Source organism: Rattus rattus, chromosome 1 (genome assembly GCF_011064425.1).
Source record: "Rattus rattus isolate New Zealand chromosome 1, Rrattus_CSIRO_v1, whole genome shotgun sequence".
NCBI classification, from domain to species: Eukaryota; Metazoa; Chordata; class Mammalia; order Rodentia; family Muridae; genus Rattus; species Rattus rattus.
In genome coordinates, this window is record NC_046154.1 from 261,407,872 (window position 1) to 261,432,808 (window position 24,937).

At 43.5% G+C, this 24,937-nt stretch overlaps 2 protein-coding genes across 2 annotated transcripts; both read left to right on the top strand.

Moving 5' to 3' along the window:
• The first annotated feature begins 3,678 nt into the window (after positions 1-3,678).
• Positions 3,679-7,515, top strand: LOC116890173 (keratin, type II cytoskeletal 6A-like). Its single transcript, XM_032890913.1, has 9 exons — positions 3,679-4,185; positions 4,717-4,931; positions 5,208-5,268; positions 5,440-5,535; positions 5,658-5,822; positions 6,228-6,353; positions 6,493-6,713; positions 7,138-7,172; positions 7,277-7,515. The coding sequence occupies exons 1-9, from the start codon at positions 3,679-3,681 to the stop codon at positions 7,513-7,515; spliced, it is 1,665 nt and encodes a 554-aa protein (XP_032746804.1).
• An 8,727-nt stretch (positions 7,516-16,242) lies between these two features.
• LOC116890210 (keratin, type II cytoskeletal 6A-like) lies at positions 16,243-19,801 on the top strand. The gene is made up of 9 exons (XM_032890947.1): positions 16,243-16,749; positions 17,297-17,511; positions 17,810-17,870; positions 18,023-18,118; positions 18,245-18,409; positions 18,814-18,939; positions 19,079-19,299; positions 19,430-19,464; positions 19,569-19,801. The coding sequence occupies exons 1-9, from the start codon at positions 16,243-16,245 to the stop codon at positions 19,799-19,801; spliced, it is 1,659 nt and encodes a 552-aa protein (XP_032746838.1).
• Positions 19,802-24,937: the final 5,136 nt, after the last annotated feature.

A 24,937-nucleotide genomic window follows, 5' to 3' on the forward strand; every position in this document is an offset into this window, starting at 1 on the left:
GAGTGGGCAGCCTTGTCTAGTCCCTGATTTTAGTGGGATTGCTTCAAGTTTCTCTCCATTTAGTTTAATGTTAGGTACTGGTTTGCTGTATATGGCTTTTACTATGTTTAGGTATGGGCCTTGAATTCCTGTTCTTTCCAGGACTTTTATCATGAAGGGGTGTTGAATTTTGTCGAATGCTTTCTCAGCATCTAATGAAACGATCATGTGGTTTTGTTCTTTCAGTTTATTTATATAATGGATTATGTTGATGGTTTTCCATATATTAAACAATCCCTGCATGCCTGGTATGAAGCCTACTTGATCATAGTGGATGATTGTTTTGATGGGCTCTTGGATTCGGTTTGCCAGAATTTTATTGAGTATTTTTGTGTCGATATTCATAAGGGAAATTGGTCTAAAGTTCTCTTTCTTTGTTGGGTCTTTGTGTGGTTTATGTATAAGAGTAATTGTGGCTTCATAGAAGGAATTCGGTAGCGCTCCGTCTGTTTCAATTTTGTGGAATAGTTTGGATAGTATTGGTATGAGGTCTTCTATGAAGGTCTGATAGAATTCTGCACTGAACCCATCTGGACCTGAGCTCTTTTTGGTTCGGAGACCTTTAATAACTGCTTCTATTTCTTTAGGAGTTATGGGGTTGTTTAAATTGTTTATCTGTTCCTGATTTAACTTCGGTACCTGGTATCAGTCTAGGAAATTGTCCATTTCCTCCAGATTTTCAAGTTTTGTTGAATATAGGCTTTTGTAGTGGGATCTGGTGGTTTTTTGAATTTCCTCTGATTTTGTAGTTATGTCTCCCTTTTCATTTCTGATTTTGTTAATTTGGACACACTCTCTGTGTCCTCTCGTTAGTCTGGCTAAGAGTTTATCTATCTTGTTGATTTTCTCAAAGAACCAACTTTTGGTTCTGTTGATTCTTTCTATGGTCCTTTTTGTTTCTACTTGGTTGATTTCAGCTCTGAGTTTGATTATTTCCTGCCTTCTACTCCTCCTGGGTGTATTTGCTTCTTTTTGTTCGAGAGCTTAGGTGTGCTGTCAAGCTGCTGGTATATGCTTGCTCCTGTTTCTTTCTGCAGGCACTCAGAGCTATGAGTTTTCCTCTTAGCACAGATTTCATTGTGTCCCCTAAGTTTGGGTATGTTGTACCTTCATTTTCATTAAATTCTAGGAAGTCTTTAATTTCTTTATTTCTTTCTTGACCAGGTTATCATTGAGTAGAGCATTGTTCAACTTCCATGTATATGTGGGTGTTCTTCCCTTATTGTTATTAAAGACCAGCTTTAGCCCATGTTGGTCTGATAGGACACATGGGATTATTTCTATCTTTCTGTACCTGTTGAGGCCTGTTTTATGACCAATTATATGGTCAATTTTGGAGAAAGTACCATGAGGTGGTGAGAAGAAGGTATATTCTTTTGTTTTAGGATAGAATGTTCTATAAATATCTGTTAAGTCCATTTGGTTCATGACTTCTCTTAATCTGTCTATGTCTCTGTTTAATTTCTGTTTCTGTGATCTGTCCATTGATGAGAGTGGGGTGTTGAAATCTCCTACTATTATTGTGTGAGGTGCAATGTGTGCTTTGAGCTTTAGTAAGGTATCTTTTATGTATGTAGATTTTTCCTTTGATGAATATGAAGTGTTCTTCCTTATCTTTTCTGATGACTTTTAGTTGAAAATCGATTTTATTTGATATTAGAATGGGTACTCCAGCTTGCTTCTTCAGACCATTTGCTTGGAAAGTTGTTATCCAACCTTTCACTCTGAGCTATTGTCTGTCTTTGCCTCTGAGGTGTGTTTCCTGTAGGCAGCAGAATGCAGGGTCCTCATTGTGTATCAAGTTTCTTAATCTATGTCTTTTTATTGGGGAGTTGAGACCATTGATGTTGAGAGATATTAAGGAATAGTGATTATTGCTTCCTGTTATATTCATATTTGGATGTGAGATTATGTTTGTGTGGTTTTCTTCTCTTTGTTTTGTTGCCAAGATGATTAGTTTCTTGCTTTTTCTAGAGTGTAGCTTGCCTCCTTATGTTGGGCTTTACCATGTATTATCCTTTGTAGCGGAGAGGAAAACTTTTAACTTCGTTTGGAAACTCAAAAAACCCAGGATAACTAAAAGAACTGCTGTCAGTTCACCACACCTGAAAGGCTTGAGTAGGTCTTAAGAGTCATGATTTAATGACTGTCAGTTTACAGAAGATGTTGTAAACACAGTGACCTCCAAAAGCAGCCAGTAGCAAGGAGAAAGCAAAGGTAACTCCGTGGAAAAGCAGCAGCTGACGCACTAAAGACTGGATCTGGATTAAAGCTGATCTGGATTCCTGGACATAGGAGTTACCAGCAGAGGGGTCAGAATGATGGGTCAGTGGTAAAGAGCACTGTCTGGTTTCCAGCGGTCCTGGGTTCAATCCCCACTTCCCACACTATGACTCAGAGCTCACGACTCCGTCTCTAAGGGATCTGACTCACTCTGCAACCTCCAAGGGATCCAGGTGCACACGTGGTTTTCATTGTTCATCCAGCCAAAAGACACATACAATTTTTTTTAACATATGAGGAGAAAAATATCTAGGAGAATTAAAATTAAGAGTGAACTGTTTCAGATCTACGGCTTAAATAAAAGAAGAGCAAAAAGTATTTTTAAATTTGAACAATCAAAACTTGAAAGTCAATAATGCTAACCAGGTTCTAGAAAAACCATTACTTCTGTGGATACATTTATTTGTATATTTTATGTGTAGGAGTATTTTAACGAAGGTAAGAACATTTACCACAGCTGTCTTTGCTGTCCTCAGAGGGCAGAACAGACATGGGATTCCCAGGCTCTGGAGTTACAGATGTTTGCAGCCTGTGATGTGGGTGCTGGGAAGTGAACTCAGGTTTCTGCCAGAGAAACCAGTGCTCCTCAGTAGTGAGCCAGCTTCATAGACTTCAACACCATTGTTAAAGGAAACTGAATAAATATGCAAGTATTTTTAAAAAAAAAGGCATTTGTCACTCCTTCAGGTATAAAAAGCAGCCTTATTTTGTATGTAATATTGAGTTATATACTAGAGGTATTATATGTTCTCAGAGATCTCCTTTCAAATACCATTAGGTGGTTGAGTGAATTGAATGATAGCAGGAAGCAAAGGCTGGTTGTGAGCCGCTTGTCTTCAAAGGGTTACAGAGGTGTGGGACAAATGTGTGACTGACTTTTCCTGCAAAGGAAAACTGATTATACTTCATATCCTAACCTCTAAAGGTGAGTTATGCTCTCTCTAATGGCTGCAAACGACAGCAGGTCTCCAGAATTTCCATGGGAGAGAAGACAGGTTGGGAGCAAGCTGTCAGCACATTCAACAGGACATGCAAAACCTTTGTAGAGTTGATGACTAACTCTGAGGTCCTGGGAGTGAAGAACTGTTGTAGTGATCAAAACTGGAGGCAGAAGCATTTTCCCTAACTAAAGGAAACTAAAACTGCAACATGAATATTTCATAACATTTTCAAGTAATCTAGGTGTGACCTCACTGTCTGTAAAGCCCTGCCCTACCCACTCAGCAACCTCACCTCAGGACCCAGCCCAGCCCATGTGTACCATATATAAGCCGCTGCCCGGAGCTCAGCACACTCATCTCCTCAGCTCTGCCCTGCCTCTTTCCCCTTCTCTGCTGCCTCTCATCTCACAGAACCATGTCCACCAAAACCGTCATCCGGAGTCAAACCAGCCACCGTGGCTTCAGTGCAGGCTCAGCCAGACTGCCTGGGCTCGCCCGCTCTGGCTTCAGCAGTGTGTCTGTGTGCCGCTCCAGGGGCAGCGGTGGCTCCCGTGCAGTGTGTGGAGGAGCTGGCTTTGGCAGCAGGAGTCTCTGTGGTGTGGGCAGCTCCCAGAGGATCTCCATCAGAGGCGGCAGCTGTGGCATTGGAGGAGGTTATGGCGGCCGATTCGGAGGAAGCTTCGGCTATGGAGGAGGAGTTGGGGGTAGCTTTGGCTTTGGTGGTGGAGCTGGCTTTGGTGGTGGCTATGGGGGAGCTGGCTTCCCAGTTTGCCCACCTGGAGGCATCCAAGAGGTCACCATCAACCAGAGCCTCCTCAAACCCATGAACCTGCAAATTGACCCCACCATCCAGCGGGTCAGGACTGAGGAGAGGGAGCAGATCAAGACCCTCAACAACAAGTTTGCCTCCTTCATCGACAAGGTGAGACTGGATGCTTCCTAGAGCAGCCTGTGTGTCTGCAGTGAATGCTGAACGGAGGTGGAGGGAAGAGGCTTCAGGCTTGGCTCAGATGTTGCCTTTGTTCCTAGTTGATCCTCTGTCCTGGTTTTGTGCTCCCTTCAGTTAGATGGGGATCTGGAAATCAGGGTCAGAGTTCCTCTCTTCCAGAGGTTGACACATAAAGGTGTCTGACCCATTTGGACATAGATGACCTAAAGACTCACAAGACAGATGACAGCACTCCATCTACATGGAGAGCATTGACAGATTCACTAAATTGTCACACAAGATAAAAAGTCACATTTGGCTCCCATCGCCCTGCAAGGGAACTGTGCCTTCCTTAGAGAGATGGTATTTGGAGCTTCCGTCTGGATTGCTTGTCTCAGATCCAGGGCCAGGTTCTAACGACACTGAATAGGTTTAGGCAGAGAGCCTGAGAGCACATACACACCAGTCAAGGGGTCACAGAAGGAGGAAACTCAAACTTCTTCCTCTTACATTCCACCCCTCCAGGTACGGTTCCTGGAGCAGCAGAACAAGGTCCTGGACACCAAGTGGGCCCTGCTGCAGGAGCAGGGGACCAAGACCGTGAGGCAAAACCTGGAGCCTTTGTTTGAGCAATACATCAACAACCTCCGCAGAAGGCTGGACAGCATCGTTGGAGAGAGGGGTCGCCTGGACTCAGAACTGAGGAACATGCAGGGCACAGTGGAGGACTACAAGAGCAAGTGAGTTATAAAGATAGAAGTCCAGATGTAGGCAAGGGCTCTATGACTTAAGAAATCATACTAACAGAGGAAAGTTATAATTTATTGGGAGGGAGCAAAAGCCTTGGACCAAGGTGTGTTAGAGCACACTGGGGGACAGAAAAGGAATGAACTATTTAATAAAAACACACCTTTTAATCTCAAGTGGGTATGTTATAGAAATGGCATCTGGGTGAGAGGCTGCCATTGATTCCATCCACATTATTGCTCCAATGTGATGCACCTTTCCTCTTGTAGGTATGAGGATGAAATCAATAGGCGCACAGCAGCAGAGAATGAATTCGTGACCCTGAAGAAGGTGAGCTCACCAATCACAGGGAGGTGTTTCTCTGCAAAGGACAGACATGGCCTTGCCTGTCCAGGCCATTCCAGAGGAATAATGAAAGGTCTTTAAGAGAGAGGTGAATGAGAAGACAGACGTGAGCTTAAGAGTGTTGACCTGACTCCGTGTTGTTGATGGTTTCTTCAGGATGTAGACGCTGCCTACATGAACAAGGTTGAACTGCAAGCCAAGGCAGACAGTCTGACAGATGAGATCGACTTCCTGAGAGCTCTCTATGAAGCAGTAAGACCCCTTATCTCCCCTGCTTCTCTCCCCTCTCCACTCTTTCTTTCTTTTCCACGCAAAGCGTTGGACCACAGTGGTCTTCAAAGACAAAGATGACCGCAATTCTTTCTGTTCTGCAGGAACTGTCTCTGATGCAAACCCACATCTCAGACACATCTGTGGTCCTCTCCATGGACAACAACCGCAGCCTGGATCTGGACAGCATCATTGCTGAGGTCAAGGCCCAGTATGAGGAAATTGCAAAGAGAAGTCGGGCTGAGGCTGAGTCCTGGTACCAGACAAAAGTGAGTACTGGGTTAGAGGCAGATCAGGATGTGTGGAGCCCACCCTGAACTCCATAAGTCTCTGACTTTAGTATTGAAGTCCCATTGAACAGAACATGGGGTGTTCTCACAGCAAATGTACTATACTTGAGTTATAGAATGATGATAATGAACACAGAGAAGAACTGAAGTTCCCATTAATGCATTCAATGCTCTCTTTCTTTGCTTGAGGTGTTCTCTGAACACCAGTCCTCAGGAGACACTAGGAAACATTTTCTCTTCCTGAGGGAACTGTGGAGTTTGTGGTCTCCTAAAGCTTCTCTTGAGGAAAAGTCAACTCATCCATGAACGTGCATGACACTTAGAGGTGGATTTGCTTCTGCCTGTGACAACTCACACAAATGTTCTCTCTTCCATTGACTTCAGTATGAGGAGCTGCAGATCACAGCTGGCAGACACGGGGACGACCTGCGCAACACCAAGCAGGAGATCTCTGAGCTCAACCGCATGATCCAGAGGCTGAGGTCTGAGATCGACCACGTGAAGAAGCAGGTGGGGTACTCAGAGAAATGGAGGGGACGCTGGCCTTGTTCCTGTCCTCTAGCTCTTGCTCTCTGGAAACCAATAGGTGTGGCTCAGGCTCTGTAGAGATGCACTCTCCACGATTGCTTTTGTTGCTGTCTCTGCCCAGTGTGCCAACCTGCAAGCTGCCATTGCTGAGGCTGAGCAGCGTGGGGAGATGGCCCTGAAGGATGCCAGGGGCAAGCTGGAAGGGCTGGAGGACGCCCTGCAGAAGGCCAAGCAGGACATGGCCAGGCTGCTGAAGGAGTACCAGGACCTCATGAATGTCAAGCTGGCCCTTGATGTGGAGATCGCCACCTACAGGACGTTGCTGGAAGGGGAGGAATGCAGGTGAGTATGTACTCCAATCCCTGAGGGCTCCTCCATGATGCCATCACTGAGCACCAGAGGAGGGAGCACTGGCTGTGGCCACCCTGGTCCCTTCAGGAAACGGTTTGCTCAGCTGGAGAGTTGGTCCAGTGTTTAAGAGCACTGAGCGCTCTTCTGGAATTACTGAGTGAAATTCTCAGCTCCTACAGGGTGGCCCACAACTGTCTCTACTGGGATCCAATACCCTTTTCTTGTGTATCTGAAAACAGCTGTATTCCAATATATAGAATGAGTAGAGAAATACTTAAAAACAACAAAAAACCAAAACCACAACCACAAAAAGCTCTTTCCAGGAGATTCTCCCTGAATCTTCACCAGATTTGGGTTTCTCATTGGGACTAAGGCGATGTCTGCCCATTTCTCACTTGCTGCTTTCCTCTCCTAGGTTGAATGGTGAGGGCGTTGGACCAGTCAACATCTGTAAGTATCCTCCATACCAGCCCCCACTTTCCCATCCTTTGTGACTGCATCAGCTGGTCACATAGTGCTCACCATATCTGTGTTGTCCTCTTTCTCCATTACAGCCGTTGTGCAGTCCACCGTGTCCAGCGGCTATGGCAGTGCAGGTGGTGCCAGCAGCAGCATAGGCCTGGGAGGAGGCAGCAGCTTCTCCTATGGTGGTAGCCACAGCATTGGAGGCGGCTTCAGTGCTGGCAGTGGCAGAGGCATCAGCAGTGGACTCAGTTCCTCTGGTGGCAGCTCTTCCACCATCAAGTACACCTCCTCCACCAGGAAGGCTACAGGCCATGAATTCTGTCTCTAAGAGCTTTACCCTGATCCCAGACATCATGGCTGCAGAGCCCTTTGCTCAGAGCCCTGTGCTCAGGGCCTTCTCCTTGCTGGACACCAACCTCTGCTCTCTTCTTGTGCTGAGGAAATTGTGTCCTTGTGCTCATCTCTCTATCCCCACTGCTCATCCCTTGATAGACATGCTCTGAGCTCACATCGCGATTCACACACTTGGTGCTTCATGTTGTATTTGGTTTCCAGGCTCCTGCCTCCCTACCTCTAACACTGAGGCTGCCTGTGCAAGGGTGTCTCTGTCATTTTAATTCTTGAAATCATTGTCTGGGTCCTACTCAAGAAATGAGCACCTCTTTTTAGTTTTCAATGGCCTGTGAAACCCCATTTTTCAACATCATAAACCTTTTTGCAAGTAACTGTGACTGCCCAGTCACTGGTCCTGTGATGTAGAATCTGTGCTCATGTGATGTCTTTGCTTTTCTATGCTCTTTGTTTCCTTATAATCGCTAAATAAAGCAGATTTATAAATAATAACCTCTTGTGTGTGCATTTTTGTTGTCAATATTTTGTATACACAAAATCTGTGGCCTTTCTAAACAAGGTGCCATTACTGTTCCCTCTCCCAGCATTTATGTCTCCATTTTTAGCACACTGCTATTTAAATTTAAGTTCACATTTTAAATTCAATTTAATATTCTTTAAAATAAAGTAATATTCCATCAAATTCCCCATTAATTTTCCAATAACTAGTCCATCCAAAATGTCTTCCCTCCAAACCCTCACCTACTCCTCCACTCTTGAATCGAAAGACTTTTGGAGGAGCCTTTATTTCCTTCATTTACCTATAGATAATTTTAATGCATCCATTTCCAAGGTGTTTAACTCCCTTTCTTTAGAGATATTCAACAAATGTCAGTTCAGCTTGCCTTGCCCCATGAGTAGCTTTCTCTCAGTGAGAACATAATCTCCAGCTGTGACCGTACCCTACTTCCTAGCTGCTCTTATGAGGAATTCACAGGGAGGATCCTCTGATGTGATCACCAGCAGATCACAGAGCCAATGCATGTGGGTGGAGAAGCTTACAGCAACAGCAAGGGCTTTGACAAGAGAATAAGGCATTTGTTTTAGTGTAAAAGTTTCCTCCATGATGAAGAAACTTGCCTGACATGCAGCCACAATTGCAGGAAACATTTCCTCCTTCTGACCTGAAATAGCATTTCTGGAAAAATGCTCTAAAAAGACAGCAGAAAGTCAAGGAAGTGTTCAGGCGCTGCTAAGCATTCCAACAGTAACATCTACAACTAGGAAATACTGCAAACACACAAGCTAGTCAAAATCGGGGAGGTCAGACGCTTTCAAACCTGAGATTCTCATTTTATAAATTGTACATGCATCATGATATTATTGTTTTCCTTCTAATACAGTTAGTCCCCCATCATGGATACGCACAGTGTTTTGGTTTGCATGAGGCAGACCAGGTGTGTTAGTTTCACTCCTGGTTTAACTCCTGAGTGAGCAGGGCAACCTCAGCTGTAGTGTGAGGTTTTCTGCTTGATTCCTTCCCAGGACTCCTTCAGCACATTGTCCCCTCATCTAGCATCTGACCCACAAGTACACAGACCAATAGATGTTTTCCTTGGTTTGCTGCTGTTTCTGAAGCCTTAGGCATCATTTTCTGCTTGTTACAATGTTCACTGCTCTGCTAACAGCACTGAAAGCTTCCCACCCTGGTTTCTCTTCACTCTCTCCCAGAATTCCTCGACACAAACAAAAATAAAGTCTCCATATCTGAAATCTAATCCTTCTTATGACAAGTGCATACATGGGAGATAACAGAAAAATCACTGACAGGGAAAATAGTATATAGAAAAGAGCAAAACAGGACCATGTGTAGAGTGGGTTAAGTAAAATTTAAATCATGTAGTATGTGTGCATTACATATGAAATAAATGAAAATGTAAATGTAAAATATAAAGGACTGTCCCCCAGCTCCGAAAAAAAAACCAAAAAAAAAATATAAAAAGGACTGTAGTTGTGGTTCAGTTGCATGACTATTAAGTTCACAAAGTGGACTCTTATGGTGGCCCACACAGTATTCTATCCTTCTGGAAATAGAGACAGGACTACCTGGGGCAATGTGCAAGAAGATTAGCCCAACTGCTGCGCTCTTATCATGTGTACAATGGCCCTATTATGTCGAGCAAACATGTTTCTGATAGAAATATTCATAAATTTTAGCTATTACAATCTTACCTCTCTTCTCTGCAATGATAGCTGAGCCTTGTGAATATAGAGGAGTTGTGATATAGAGTTTCACTTAGAGCTGAATATCTCACAGTCCCTTGCTCTCTAAGAGATGACTAGGTGTGGGTGTCTGTATTAATCATTATCTGAAATAGAATAAATTTCTCTGGTTTGGTTTGAGACATGAATTAATCTTAAAGTTAATAACTTAATGAACAGCTTATTACTATGTCCATAGTAAATCATAGTATTAGTTTCTCCCCTAAGGCCTGTGACTGAGGCAGTCACCTGCTTTTACCTGTTTAAATACCAGCCATGGGTTCTATCTTTGGAGTCTTAGATGCAATCAGAGGTAGAAATGCCTCAGTAACAAATAAAGTCAGGACTGTCAGTATTTCACCTGACTTCTCAACAGAAGCTCTAAAAAACCAGAAGGCCCTGGGAAAAGGTCCTGCAGAATCTAAGAGATCAAAAATATCAGACCCAGCAAAACTTTCAAATACCATATGTGGACAAAGCAAGATATTTCACAATAAAATCAAATTAAACAATGTGTTTCCACTATTCTAGGCCTACAGAGGATAGTAGAAGGGAAAGTCCAACTCAAGGAGGGTAACTACATCCAAGAAAACAAGAAATCAATCATTTCTCAACAACAAAACAAAAAGAGGAGAGTCATACAAACACACAATACACTACCATTACTACCAGCACAACCACCACCACTACCAGCACCACTCCCACCAAGACCAACATAAAAATAACAATATTTAACAATCACTTGTTACTGATATCTCTCAACATCAGTGAACTCAATTCCCCAATACAAAGACACAGGCTAACATAGTAGACGCATAAATAGGCTCCACCATTCTGCTGGATATTAGAAACACACCTCAGCACAAAGGTAGACTTTACCTCAGAGTAAAGATCTTGAAAAACATTTCCCAAGCCAATGGATCCAAGAAAGAAACTAGAGTATAAACGGGAAATTTAAGGGTTCTTTGGAAAGTGTTGGATGGTATTTTGTTTGGGTAAACAATTGGAGTGTTTTCCTGAAGCAGACACATATGAAAGATGTCTTACTAAAACCAGTACATGAAAGGAAGCATGATGAAGGATTTTTTGGTAATGGTACACACATATATTGGTCAGCCTTACATTACTTAATTAAGCTCTATTTGTTAGGACTTCATATCAAAAAAGACCAAAAAATTTATGGTTGTATGCTATAGTTTCTTGCTGCTTCCATGGAGTCAAGCTGTTTGGCAATTGATGTTGGCTGAGACAGACTCACATGCTGAAGCAAGACCTAGGAGGACACATGATGATTAGAGGGAGTATAAACACTACTTCACAGACCATGACAGAGGTTGGGTTAGACTTCCATATGGAGAAAGTTGTGCAATGCTTGTTGGTCTTGCTTCTTTGCTGATCCTCACTTCACTGAGAGACGTATCGCTGAGAACTTCTGGCATTTCCAATGGTGCCTCCTGTTGACTTGGGCCAAGGTTGAGGCTTGGCTGACTGTGCTACGCTGTGCCACTGCTGCTGAATTATATTTGCTATCCTGACTCCACTGAACTGGACTTCTTGTATATCTGAGAAGTGTTTACACGTAGTTCAAGCCGCCTCTGCTGACCTGAAAATTGAAGTGCTGAGTTCCTGACAAAATAAGTGGGAGTTGTTCCAAAAAAACAAAACAAAACAAAACAAAAACAAAACCCCATTCTAAACAGATTGTCTTCCCCCACATCCTTCCTTTTCCACTACCTGTGGTGGGTGGTGGGATAGGAGGGAAGTCAAAGCATTTAAAAACCATCATTAACGATAGCTCTTGAAAAACATTAAAGTTACTGGGGTAGCCATTCTAATATCTAGTAAAATAGACTTTCAACAAAAGCAATTATTAAAGATGAGGAAGGACACTTAGACTCATCAATGGAAAAATCCACCAGGATGACTTCTCAATTATGAACATATTTGCCCAGAATTCAAGTGCAACGATATTTGTAAAAAGCAAACAGACATACAAAACAAAACCATGGCCAAAGCCTAAAGTGTACAACAAACCCCACACGTTACTGGTGAGAGAGTTCAACACCTTACTTAACAGATCAGAGTTTATCAAAACAGAAACTAAACAGACAAATAATGCAACTAAAGACATTATGAATCAAATGGACCTGAAGATATCTATAGAATATTTCACCTAAACACAAAAGAATACACATTCTTCTCAGCACCTCATGGAACATTCTCCATAATTGATCATATCATTGGGCATAAAGCAACCCTAAATGGACACAATACAATTGAAATATACCCTTGCATCTTATCAGATCATCATGGATTAAAGGTAGACTTCAACAACAACAGAAACAACAGGAAGCCTACAAGTCAAGGATACTGAACAACTCTCTATTCTATGACGACTGGTTCATAGAAGAAATAAATGAAGAAATTAAAGACTTTTTAGAATTTGGTGAAAAAGAAGGTCCAGGTTCCTTAAACTTATAGAACACAATGAAAGTATTGCTGAGGAAATTTCATAGCAATAATGCCTTTATAAGAAAATTAGACAGATCTCATACTAGCAACTTATCAGCATACATGAAAGCTCTAGAAGAAAAAGAATCAAAAACACCCAAGTGGAGTAGACTGCAGGAAATACTCAAACTCAGATCTGAAATCAATAAATTAGCAGCAGAGAGAACAATAAAAGGAATCAACAAAAGCAAGAAAGGATTCTTTGAGACAATCAACAAGATAGACAAACCTTTAGCAAAGTAACTAAAAGGCAGAGAGACAATATCCAGATTAACAAAATCAGAAATGAAAAGGGAGACATAACAACAGACACTAGGGAAATCGAAAGAAACATTAGGTCTTACTTCAAAGGCCTTATTCCATAAAAATGGGAAATCTCAATAAAATGAAAAATTTCTGGTAGATTCCACTTACCAAAGATCAATCGAGATCAGGTAAACAATACAAATAGTCCTATAACTTCTAAAGAAATACAATTAGTCATTAAAAGTCTCAATCTACCATCCATGAACCCAAAAAGGGGAGGGCCAGATGGTTTTCAGGGCCAGATGGTTTTACCATAGAATTCTACCAGACTTTCTAAGAAGAGCTAATACCAATACTCCTCAAACTATTCCAGAAAATAGAAACAGAAGGAATATTGCCAAACTCATGCTATGAAGCCACAGTCACCCTGATACACAAAGCACACAAACACTCAAGAAAGAGAATTTGAAAGCCATTTCCCTTATGAACGTTGGAGTAAAATACCCTGTAATAATTGCAAACTGAGTCAAAGAACACATCGAAAACATCATCCACCATGAACATGTAGGCTTCATCCCTGGGATACAAGGATGGTTTCACATATGAGAATCCACCAAAGTAATCCTCCACATAACAAATTTAGCTTAAAGATAGAATGATCATTACATTCAATGCTTAAAAATGCTTTTTGATAAAATCCAATACCTGTTCATGTTTTGGAGAGATCAGGGGTACAAGGCACACACACACAATAAGGGCCATGTGCTGCAAGCCATCAACCAACACCGAATTAAATGGAAAGAAACTTAAAACATCTATAGTAAAACCAAGGACAAGACATGGCTGTCTTTGCTCTCTGTATCTCTTCAGTATAAGACTTGAAGTCCTAGCCATGGCAATAGGATAATTAATGGAGATCAAGTGAGTACAAATTGGAAAGGAAGAAGTCAAAGTATTGCTATTCACAGATGATATGATAGTCTACTTAAGTGACCCCCAAGACTCTACCAGACAACTCCTACACCCGATAAACACTTTCAGCAAAGTGACTGGGTGCAAAATGAATTAAAAACAAAAACGATTAGTAAGCTGAGAAGAAAAAGAATCAGGGAAACATTACCCTTCACAACAGCTACAAATACAGCAAAGTATCTTGGTAAATCTCTAACAGGCAAGTGAAAGGCCTCTATGACAAGAAGTTCAAGTCTCTGGGGAAAGGAATTATAGAAGACATTAGAAGAGGGGAAGGCCTCCCACACTCAGGGATCAGTAGGCTTAACAGGGTAAAAATAAACATCTTACCAAGAGCAGTCTCCAGATCAATGCACTTCCCATCAAAAGCCCAATACAAGCCTTTACAGGCCTTGAGAGAACAACTCTCACTTCATATAGAAATACAAAACAAGGGGGCTGGAGAGATGGCTCAGTGGTTAAGAGCACCCGACTGCTCTTCCAGAGGTCCTGAGTTCAATTCCCAGCAACCACATGGTGGCTCACAACCATCTGTAAAGAGATCCAATGCCCTCTTCTGGTGTATCTGAAGACAACTACAGTGTACTTATATATAATAAATGAATAAATCTTTAAAAAAAAAAAGAAATACAAAACAAAAAACAGAAAAAACCCCAGCCTAGTTAAAACAATCCTGCACAAAAAATGAACTTCTGTAGGCATCACCATCCCTGGTTTCAATCTCTACTACAGAGCAATTGTAGTAAAAATGTAGGTTATTCGCATAGAAACAGAAAGGCTGATCAAAGGAAATGAATCAAAGACTCCAAAACAAACCCACACACCTATGGATACACGATTTTTGCCAAAGAAGCCAAAACCATGCAATGGAATAAAAGAAAGCATCTTCAACAAGTGGTGTGGCTCTAACTGGATTTCTGTGTATAGAAGAAAACTATCAGATCTATACTTATCACCCTGCACAAAACTCAAGTCCAATAGAATCAAAGAACATAACCAGATACACGACATTTAATATAAGAAAATTAGGGAATATTCTTGAGCACATTGATACAAGAGACAAACACCTGGGAAAAAAAGGCAAAACAGAACAGTAATAGCTCAGGCACTAGCATGAACATTTAGTAAATGGGACCTCAGCAACGTAAATGCTTCAGTAAGGCAAAGGCCACTGGACAATATGGCAGCCTGCAGAGTGGAAAAAGAACTCCCCAGGAAGGAAGGGGATCAGACTAGGAAGAGTAGGGGAGAGAGGACCAGGAGTGTGAGTGGAACTGGGAGGCAGGCAGGAATGGAGGTGGAGCATGGGGGGACATCTCTAGGACAAGCCAGAGACCTGGGTCGGAGGAGCTTCCAGGAAGTCTATGAGGGTGAGTGTAGCTGAGACTCCTAGCACTGGGGGATAAGGAGGCTGAAGGGGCCCCTTCCTTCCTGTAGTCAGGCAGGACTCTCAGTGGAGAGATAAGGACACCAAAACACCCTCAAAAGCTTCAACCCCAAGTGTGTCCTGTCCACATGAAGGGCGTGGACAAAGATGGAGCAGAGATGAGACATTGGCCAGGCAGTGACTGGTCCAACCTGAGACCCATCCCAAGGAAAAGACCAATCCCACCTGCGATAGAAGCTTTAAGATGCTGAAGTCAGAAAGTGAAGGAGACATCAGAGGATGAAAAGACCTCCCATGCTAGGGAGTCAGTAGGATTAACACAGGAAAATGGCCATCCTACCAAAGGAATGAACAGATACAGTGCAAGCCTTGTCAAAATCCCAACACAGTTCTTCACAGATCTTGAGAGGAAAACTTTTACTTTCTGTACGGAGACTCAAAAAACCCGGGCTACCTACAAGAACTGCTGTCAGTTCACAACACTTGAAAGGCTTGCATAGTTCTTTCGGTTTGTGATTTAAGGACTGTCAGTTTACAGAAGATGTTGGAAACACAGTGACCTCCATAGCCGCCAGCAGCAAGGAGAAAGCAAAGGTAACTCAGTGGAAAAGCAGCAGCTGACGCACTAAAGACTGGATCTGGGTTAAAGCTGATCCGGATTCCTGGACACAGGAGTTACCAGCAGAGGTGTCCGAAAGATGGGTCAGTGGTAAAGAGCACTGTCTGGTTTCCAGAGGTCCTGGGTTCAATTCCCACTTGCCACACTATGACTCAGAGCTCACAACTCCGTCTCTAAGGGATCTGACTCACTCTGCAACCTCCAAGGGATCCAGGTGCACACGTGGTTTTCATTCTTCATCCAGCCGAAAGACCCATGCAATTTTTTTTTAATCATACGAGGAGAAAAATATAGAACTAAAAATTACAGTGAATTTTTTTAAGATCTATGACTTAAATAGAACAAGAATGAAATGTATCTTCAAAACTGAACAATCAAAACATTAAAGTCAATAATGCTTAGTAGGTTCTAGAAAAACCAATTATTTCTGTTGTTCCATTTACTTGTATATTTTATGTGTAGGAGTATTTTCACGAAGGTCAGAACATGTACTGCAGCTGCCTTTGCTGCAAAACTGCAACCTGAGTATTTCATAACATTTTCAAGTAATCTAGGTGTGACCTCACTGTCTGTAAAGCCCTGTCCTACCCACTCAGCAACCTCACCTCAGGACTCAGCTCAGACCATGTGTACCATATATAAGCCGCTGCCCGGAGCTCAGCACACTCATCTCCTCAGCTCTGCCCTGCCTCTCTCCACTTCTCTGCTGCCTCTCATCTCACAGAACCATGTCTACCAAAACCGTCATCCGGAGTCAAACCAGCCACCGTGGCTTCAGTGCGGGCTCAGCCAGACTGCCTGGGCTCACCCGCTCTGGCTTCAGCAGTGTGTCTGTGTGCCGCTCCAGGGGCAGCGGTGGCTCCCGTGCAGTGTGTGGAGGAGCTGGCTTTGGCAGCAGGAGTCTCTGTGGTGTGGGCAGCTCCCGGAGGATCTCCATCGGAGGGGGCAGCTGTGGCATTGGAGGAGGCTATGGCGGTCGATTCGGAGGAAGCTTGGGCTATGGAGGAGGAGTTGGGGGTAGCTTTGGCTTTGGTGCTGGAGCTGGCTTTGGTGGTGGCTATGGGGGAGCTGGCTTCCCAGTTTGCCCACCTGGAGGCATCCAAGAGGTCACCATCAACCAGAACCTCCTCACACCCCTGAACCTGCAAATCGACCCCACCATCCAGCGGGTCAGGACTGAGGAGAGGGAGCAGATCAAGACCCTCAACAACAAGTTTGCCTCCTTCATCGACAAGGTGAGACTGGATGCTTCCTAGAGCAGCCTGTGTGTCTGCAGTGAATGCTGAACGGAGGTGGGGGGAAGAGGCTTCAGGCTTGGCTCAGATGTTGCCTTTGTTCCTAGTTAATCCTCTGTCCTGGTTTTTTGTTCCCTTCCATTAGACTGACTTCTGGAAATCAGGGTCAAAGTTCCTCTCCCCAGAGGTTGCCACATAACGGAGTCTGATCCCAATGGACTGAGAGGACCTAAAGACTCACAGGACAGATGACTGTACTCTATCTCTACAGAGTTCTGTGGAGAGCAATGCCAGCTTCACTAAGCTGAAGCTCACCCCCAGCAACACACCGTTAGGCTGCCAGGGCCCTGCAAAAGAGCTCTACACTCCTTGGAGAGGTGGTGTTGGGAGCTTCAGTCTGGATTGTTTGTTTCAGACCCAGGGCCAGGTTCTAACGACACGGAATGGGTTTAGGCAGAGAGTCTGAGAGGACATACATACATACATAGTGAAGGGGTCACAGAAGGAGGAAACTCAAACTTCTTCCTCTTACATTCCACCCCTCCAGGTACGGTTCCTGGAGCAGCAGAACAAGGTCCTGGACACCAAGTGGACCCTGCTGCAGGAGCAGGGCACCAAGACCGTGAGGCAGAACCTGGAGCCTTTGTTTGAGCAATACATCAGCAACCTCCGCAAACAGCTGGACAGCATCCTTGGACAGAGGGGTCGCCTGGACTCAGAACTGAGGAACATGCAGGACACAGTGGAGGACTACAAGAGCAAGTGAGTTACAAAGAAGGAGGAATCCAGTCTCCCAACTTTATAACGATGGAAGCCCAAATGTAGACAAGGGCTCTATGATTTAAGAAATCGTACTAACAGAGATAAAAATGCTAATTTATTTGGAGAGAGCAAAAGCATCAGACCAATGTGGGTTATAGGACATTGGAGGACAGAAAAGGAATGAATTCTTTAATAAAAGAACACCTTTTAGCCACATGTGGACATATTATAGAATGGTACCTGGGTTGGAGGCACATCCATCTGATGGCTCCAATGTGGTGCACCCTCCCTCTTGTAGATATGAGGATGAAATCAACAGGCACTCACACGCAGAGAATGAATTCATGACCCTGAAGAAGGTGAGTTAACTAATCACAGGGTCCTGTTTCTCTCCTGAAGGACAGAAATGGCCTTGTCTGCCCATGCCATTCCAGAGAAATGGTTGTCATGAAGAAATGGTTGTCTGGGCAAGAGAGTTAACCAGATTCCATGTTGTTTATGGTTTCCTCAGGATGTAGACGCCGCCTTTATGAGAAAGGTTGAACTACAAGGAAATGCAGACAGTCTGGCAGATGAGGTCAACTTCCTGAGAGTTATTTTTGAGGCAGTAAGCACCCAAATTCTCCCCTTCTCTCTCTCTTCGTCCTTCCCAGTCCTGTTATTTTTTTTTATCCTTTATAAATTGATAGGATCCTCACAAATAGAGCTGACCCTGTCACTTTCTGTTCTGCAGGAACTGTCTCTGATGCAAACCCACATCTCAGACACATCTGTGGTCCTCTCCATGGACAACAACCGCAACCTGGATCTGGACAGCATCATTGCTGAGGTCAAGGCCCAGTATGAGGACATCGCAAAGAGAAGTCGGGCTGAGGCTGAGTCCTGGTACCAGACAAAAGTGAGTACTGGGTTAGAGGCAGATCAGGATGTGTGGAGCCCACCCTGAACTCCAGAAGTCTCTGACTTTAGTATTGAAGTCCCATTGAACAGAACATGGGGTGTTCTCACAGCAAATGTACTATACTTGAGTTATAGAATGATAATGAACACAGAGAAGAACTGAAGTTCCCATTAATGCGATCAATGCTCTCTCTTTCTCTGCTTGAGCTGTTCTCTGAACACCAGTCCTCAGGAGACACTAGGAAACATTTTCTCTTCCTGAGGGAACTGTGGAGTTTGTCGACTCCTAAAGCTTCTCTTGAGGAAAAGTCAACTCATCCATGAACGTGCATGACACTTAGAAGTGGATTTGCTTCTGCATGTAACAACTCACACAAATGTTCTCTCTTCCATTGACTTCAGTATGAGGAGCTGCAGGTCACAGCTGGCAGACACGGGGATGACCTGCGCAACACCAAGCAGGAGATCTCTGAGCTCAACCGCATGATCCAGAGGCTGAGGTCTGAGATCGACCACGTGAAGAAGCAGGTGGGGTACTCAGAGAAATGGAGGGGATGCTGGCCTTGTTGCTGTCCTCTAGCTCTTGCTCTCTGGAAACCAATGGGTGTGGCTCAGGCTCTGTAGAGATGCACACTCCACGATTGCTTTTGTTGCTGTCTCTGCCCAGTGTGCCAACCTGCAAGCTGCCATTGCTGAGGCTGAGCAGCGTGGGGAGATGGCCCTGAAGGATGCCAGGGGCAAGCTGGAAGGGCTGGAGGACGCCCTGCAGAAGGCCAAGCAGGACATGGCCAGGCTGCTGAAGGAGTACCAGGAGCTCCTAAATGTCAAGCTGACCCTTGATGTGGAGATCGCCACCTACAGGAAGCTTCTGGAAGGGGAGGAGTGCAGGTGAGTAACTACATCCCCCAACAGTTCCATGGTGCCAGAGGATTCTCTCTGAACCTTCACCTGACTGAGGTTTCCCATTGGTACTAAGGTGATGTCTGCCCATTTCTCACTTGCTGCTTTCCTCTCCTAGGTTGAATGGTGAAGGCATTGGACCAGTCAACATCTGTAAGTATTCTGCATACATGTTCCCACTTTCCCTTTCCTTTTGACATGCTTAGCTGGTCACAGTGAGCTCACCGTGTCTGTGGTGTCCTCTTCCTCCTTCACAGCTGTGGTGCAGTCCACCGTGTCCAGCGGCTATGGCAGTGCAGGTGGTGCCAGCAGCAGCATAGGCCTGGGAGGAGGCAGCAGCTTCTCCTATGGTGGTAGCCACAGCATTGGAGGTGGCTTCAGTGCTGGCAGTGGCAGAGGCATCAGCAGTGGACTCAGCTCCTCTGGTGGCAGCTCTTCCACCATCAAGTACACCACCACCTCCTCCACCAGGAAGAGCTACAGGCCATGAATTCTGTCTCTAAGAGCTTTACCCTGATCCCAGACATCATGGCTGCAGAGCCCTTTGCTCAGAGCCCTGTGCTCAGGGCCTTCTCCTTGCTGGACACCAACCTCTGCTCTCTTCTTGTGCTGAGGAAATTGTGTCCTTGTGCTCATCTGTCTGTCCCCACTGCTCATCCCTTGATAGTCATGCTCTGAGCTCACATCACGATTCACACACACTTGGTGCTTCATGTTGTATTTGGTTTCCAGGCTCCTGCCTCCCTACCTCTAACACTGAGGCTGCCTGTGCAAGGGTGTCTCTGTCATTTTAATTCTTGAAATCATTGTCTGGGTCCTATTCAAGAAATGAGCACCTCTTTTTTAGTTTTCAATGGCCTGTGAAACCCCATTTTTCAACATCTTAAACCTTTTTGTAAGTAACTGTGACTGCCCAGTCACTGGTCCTGTGAGGTAGAATCTGAGCTCATGTGATGTCTTTGCTTTTCTTGATGCTCTTTGCTTTGTTGTAATTGATAAATAAATCAGGTCCATAAATAATAAGCCTTTCCATGTGTATTTTTTGTTACTAATTGTGTCATATAAAAAGTCTGTGGCTTTGCTATACAATGGCAAGGTGTCATTACTTTTCCCTCTCCCAGCTGCATATGTCTCCATTTGTTAGTATTCTGTAGTTCAAATTTAAGTTCACATTTTTATTTTATTTCAATACCTTTTAAAATACATTGAATTTCATCACTTTACCCCTTCTTTTTCCACCATCCAGTCCTGCCCTCCCTTCCTCACTTCACACCCTCACCCTCTCCTTCCTTCTCAAATTGATAGTCTTTTTGGGGGGATCCTTTATTTCCTTCATTATAAATAAATTTAATGTATGTTCCCTTTGTGCTTTTCTCTCCCTTTTGAAATAGTCAACAAATGTCAGTTCAGTGTTCCTTCCACATGAGTTATCTTCCTCTCAGTGAGAACTCGAGTCTGCAGCTGTTGGTGTCCCCTCCATGCTAACAGCCTTTGTTAGGAATTAGTGGTGAGACCCCTCTGACGTTATCACCACAGATCACTGTGTTTGCCCAAAGCATTCAGGTATAGAAACATTCTTGGACAGGGATAGCCAGAGCCTTTTAAATAAGATAATAAGGTATTTGTTTTAGAATTACAGTTATTTTCATGACCAGTGGTAACCATTGACACATCACCTGCACATCCCTGGAAGCCTAGGCCTTCTTTCTGGTTTATATTTAGAAAAAGCATTGCCTTTAGAGAAGCCTTGTTCACAATTTTGTTGCAACTGACAGTATTTCTCACAATTACAGCACTGAACATTTTCATATCTGAGACCTTTAGCAGCTTGGTCCCAGTCTCTTTGCAAATGACTGTTCTTCCTGCGATTGAATACCACGAAATTTTATGTTGGAGACGTCTAGCCATAGCACGGCCTATGATATTATCAATGGTACACATTACAACCAATATTGGTCAGATCCCTTATCCAACCATCCATAGGTGCTGCCTGAATCTTTAATGATCTAATAACTATTTCACATTTAGTATTTGCATTTTCAAGTACCAAGGACTCTAACAACATCTGCTTTGCATCTGGGTCTGATATGGCTTTCTTCCTAGCTGAGATGAATCTTTGAAAATAAATCAATGATGTCTTCTCCAGAGCCTTGTATAATCTTTGTAAATGAGGTGGACCTTTTCCAGGGCTGCTCAACTTTGTTCCAAGTTCTTAAAGCTGCTAAGCATCACTGTCCTAGAGTAGTGCTATCAAATTGAATCTAAGTGGGGCCAGAGAGCCATGGGACTGGAAGAAGCCAGTCCAGAGGTAGAGTGGTGTTGAGGTCTATCCAATCCTGAGATCGGCATGAGTAGGACAACTTGCCCCCTCCCCCTGCCCTGGTCCTGCATGTCCTGGTGCAGGTAGTCCTGTCTTCCCCGCAACATTGCCTCACCCAAGGAGGTCATCTAGCGGGTAGCTAGATTAAACTTCCTTCCCCTTATCCAGCAGCACCTTGATTTTCTCCTTATGCAAATGAGACATCCCCAGCACCCTGGGCCTGGCCAATGATGTACACTCACTTAATATCCCCTACTCATCTCTAAAAGGTTTAAATAGCCTTTGTCTACCCCCATTCCCCAATTAAATGAGTTGTCTCACCGAAGCCTGCCTTCTGAAAGTCTGTTCTTGGCCAGGCACATTTGCTGCCTGAGGTCTCAGTTGGCAGTTCCCACCTCACTTTCTCTCCCAGGCCATTGGTCATGAACACAGGAGATTATGATGTTACTGACAGAGGAGCAGACTGGGAAGGACAAATATGTTCTTGTGTATCACAGTACCACCCTTCACCCAGCAACTGATACTTTACTATATTTAACCCCTTGCTCTATTTCACTGTTCAATATGCTCAACTTCTTCCGTCTACCATGTCAACCATTGCAACTGCGGACCAGCTTCTAGCATAGCTGTCAACAATCCCTTCTAGCCCTGGGGAATAATTCTATTTTGAGTAGTTTAGTTATTTAGAATTTGTTTTACATAAGGCGAGTGCATCCCATATGAAATTATGGACTCAAAAATGCTTTAGATGCATTGTTTCTATAGGATGCCAACCTATCTTGTCATGATTGAGTTCCACACCATTAGTAGGCATAGGACTCTATGACTACTGAAAGCTGATGCTGATCTTGTAACCCCGGGCCACCCCTCCTCCCACTCTTGCATCACAGGTTTCTTTCCCACCTTCATCCTTTGGGAAAATCACACTCTCTTGTTCTGTCAACAGGACTGAGCACTTTCGTTCCCTGCTCTCTCTGGCACTCCTTGCCTCCCAAGAATTCCACCCATAATTTTTCCAGTTGCATGACCAACTCTGGAACATATTCATAAATGATATTTTCATTTCATGTATATATATAGTTTCTCGGGCCCTTCCATTTTCACCCACAGTTTTTGTTTGTTTGTTTGTTTGTTTGTTTTTTGAGCTGAGGACCAAACCCAGGGCCTTGAGCTTGCTAGGCAAGCGCTCTACCACTGAGCTAAATCCCCAACCCCTCACCCACAGTTTTTTAACTGCTCAGCTATTCTCCCAACATTTTTTGAAACAGAATATAGGATGAAGAAGGAGCAAAAAGAAAACTCCCCTCAGAAAGCAAAGTGGGAGTTATCTTTTTGCCATCATCTTTAAAAAAAAATCATCCCTTCATCCTCTCCTGTTTTCTCTGTGGCATTGTAATCAAATTTCCCTTTGGGCCTAGCCCCATATCTGGGTGCCACTTGTAGCCAATGCTTAATACTTTTTGGTTTCTGCCTTTTTCCACCCTTCTCTTTTTCCAGCCCTATAATGTTGGGTAGGAGAGAAAAAGAAGATAGAAAGGAAAGGATCAATGTGATCATTAGACTAATTCCTGCTGATTAGGGGGTTTCAAATTCCTTGGGGCAAGTTTGATATTCACCATCAGGATATTTAATTTCTACTTTTTTTGTTGTTGTTTCTTCTTTGCACACAACTACTTAATAAACCATGACCAACAACAAGCAACAGCAACCAACCAACAACTGGCAGCCTGCCCACAATCATACCTTCTTCCTAACACCATCAATCTGAAATCTTGGCCTCTGGATCATACAGTTGATCTCTGTCGTATCCTGCTCTGTGTTGGTCACAGTTCACTGTGATCTGCAGCTCCTCATACTCTATACATAGAAGAAAGACAGAGAAGTATGCTTTTTGTTGTTGTTGTTTTGTTTTGTTTTTGCCTTGGGACCAATGAGATTCAGCTTCCAAACTTATGTGAGCCTGTTCCTAACTGCTTTCTCTCTCTGGCTCTATCTCATCTGTCTGTCTCTCACGTGTGTGTGTGTGTGTGTGTGTGTGTGTGTGTGTGTGTGTGTGTGTGTGTGTCCATCCTCTGGCCCTTCTCCTATATTTTTGTCTCTATTTCCCTTTATGTTTGAGCAGTTTTAGGTTTAGAGCAGAACACATGTGTTTTGGATTCAAAAAATATTTTGTTTACTGAGTGTTTTCAGAATTGTTAGTCACAGCTCTACAGGAACCAGTCATGTCAAGTACAGCTATCACAATGTAGTTCTTTGCCCTTAAGGCTCATATATTGTACTCATTCACTCCAGGGCTGCTCAGTCAGTCGTTTGATCACCCCCTCCATCCTATACTTTAATAAAGTGGCTCCTTTATCTGTAATCTGCTAACATCTTTTGTCTTGTCTTACTTGCTATCCTAAGTTACCTTGATCATATAAAGTATTGGTTTTGCTTTCAAGAATTAAGATTTGTTCCAGTGTATAAAACTCTGTGAAGGCTGTGTTCAGGGAATCTTTGGGGGGTCAAGCTACAGACCAGGCAAATGCTGGCATGGAACTTATCTCATAAATGACATAGATTAATAAAATGTACAAAGAACTTTCTCTTTCCTTGAAAATAGACTCTTTATCTCATATAATATATTCTGATTACATGGTTTTCCCTCCCTCTATTCCTCTAAGTTCCTCTCTACTTTCTCTCCCATCTGGATCCATCCCTTTCCTGTCTCTCATTAGAAAACAAACAGGCTTCTGAGGGATAATAATAAGATAAAGCAAAATTGACATATTAGGACAAATCAACAAACAGAAGGGAAAAAAAAACAAGAAAAAGCATAAGAAATAGCTTGAGAAATGCAGTCATTCACACACAGCAATCCCATAGAAACACTAAACTAAAAGCCAGAATATATACCCAAAGGACACTTTTTTTCTGCTCTTCTTACACAGGGTTCCCTTAGCCCCCAGGGGAAGGATTTGATGGAGACATTTTGTTTTGCAATGAAGTTCCAAGATCTCTCCCTCTCTACATATTATCTGGCTTTGGGTCTCTGCATTTGATCCCACCAGCTTTGCTGGTGATAACTAAACATGACATTGAACTATACATGAAGCGGAAAACCACTAGTAGTCATTTTATTACTATGTACTTCTAGTAGGACAGTAATTTTTGGTATTACCCTAGGTCTCCTAGGCTATCTGGTCTCAGGTTCTTGGTTACCCAAGTAGTGTTGGGGATAGATTCTGTCTTGTGAAGTAGGCCTTAAATGGAATTAAATATTACTTCACTTTTACAGCATTGTGCCACCAATTGCACAAGCACATC

What these genes read in the sequence shown, in the direction of transcription:
- LOC116890173 (XM_032890913.1), top strand. Translation starts at nt 3,679, where the DNA reads ATGTCCACCAAAACCGTCATCCGGAGTCAAACCAGCCACCGTGGCTTC. An exon ending in TTGCCTCCTTCATCGACAAG is followed by an intron (nt 4,186 to 4,716) that starts GTGAGACTGGAT and finishes CCACCCCTCCAG; the next exon opens with GTACGGTTCCTGGAGCAGCA. An exon ending in TCGACCACGTGAAGAAGCAG is followed by an intron (nt 6,354 to 6,492) that starts GTGGGGTACTCA and finishes GTCTCTGCCCAG; the next exon opens with TGTGCCAACCTGCAAGCTGC.
- LOC116890210 (XM_032890947.1), top strand. Translation starts at nt 16,243, where the DNA reads ATGTCTACCAAAACCGTCATCCGGAGTCAAACCAGCCACCGTGGCTTC. An exon ending in GTGGAGGACTACAAGAGCAA is followed by an intron (nt 17,512 to 17,809) that starts GTGAGTTACAAA and finishes TCCCTCTTGTAG; the next exon opens with ATATGAGGATGAAATCAACA. An exon ending in CATTGGACCAGTCAACATCT is followed by an intron (nt 19,465 to 19,568) that starts GTAAGTATTCTG and finishes CCTCCTTCACAG; the next exon opens with CTGTGGTGCAGTCCACCGTG.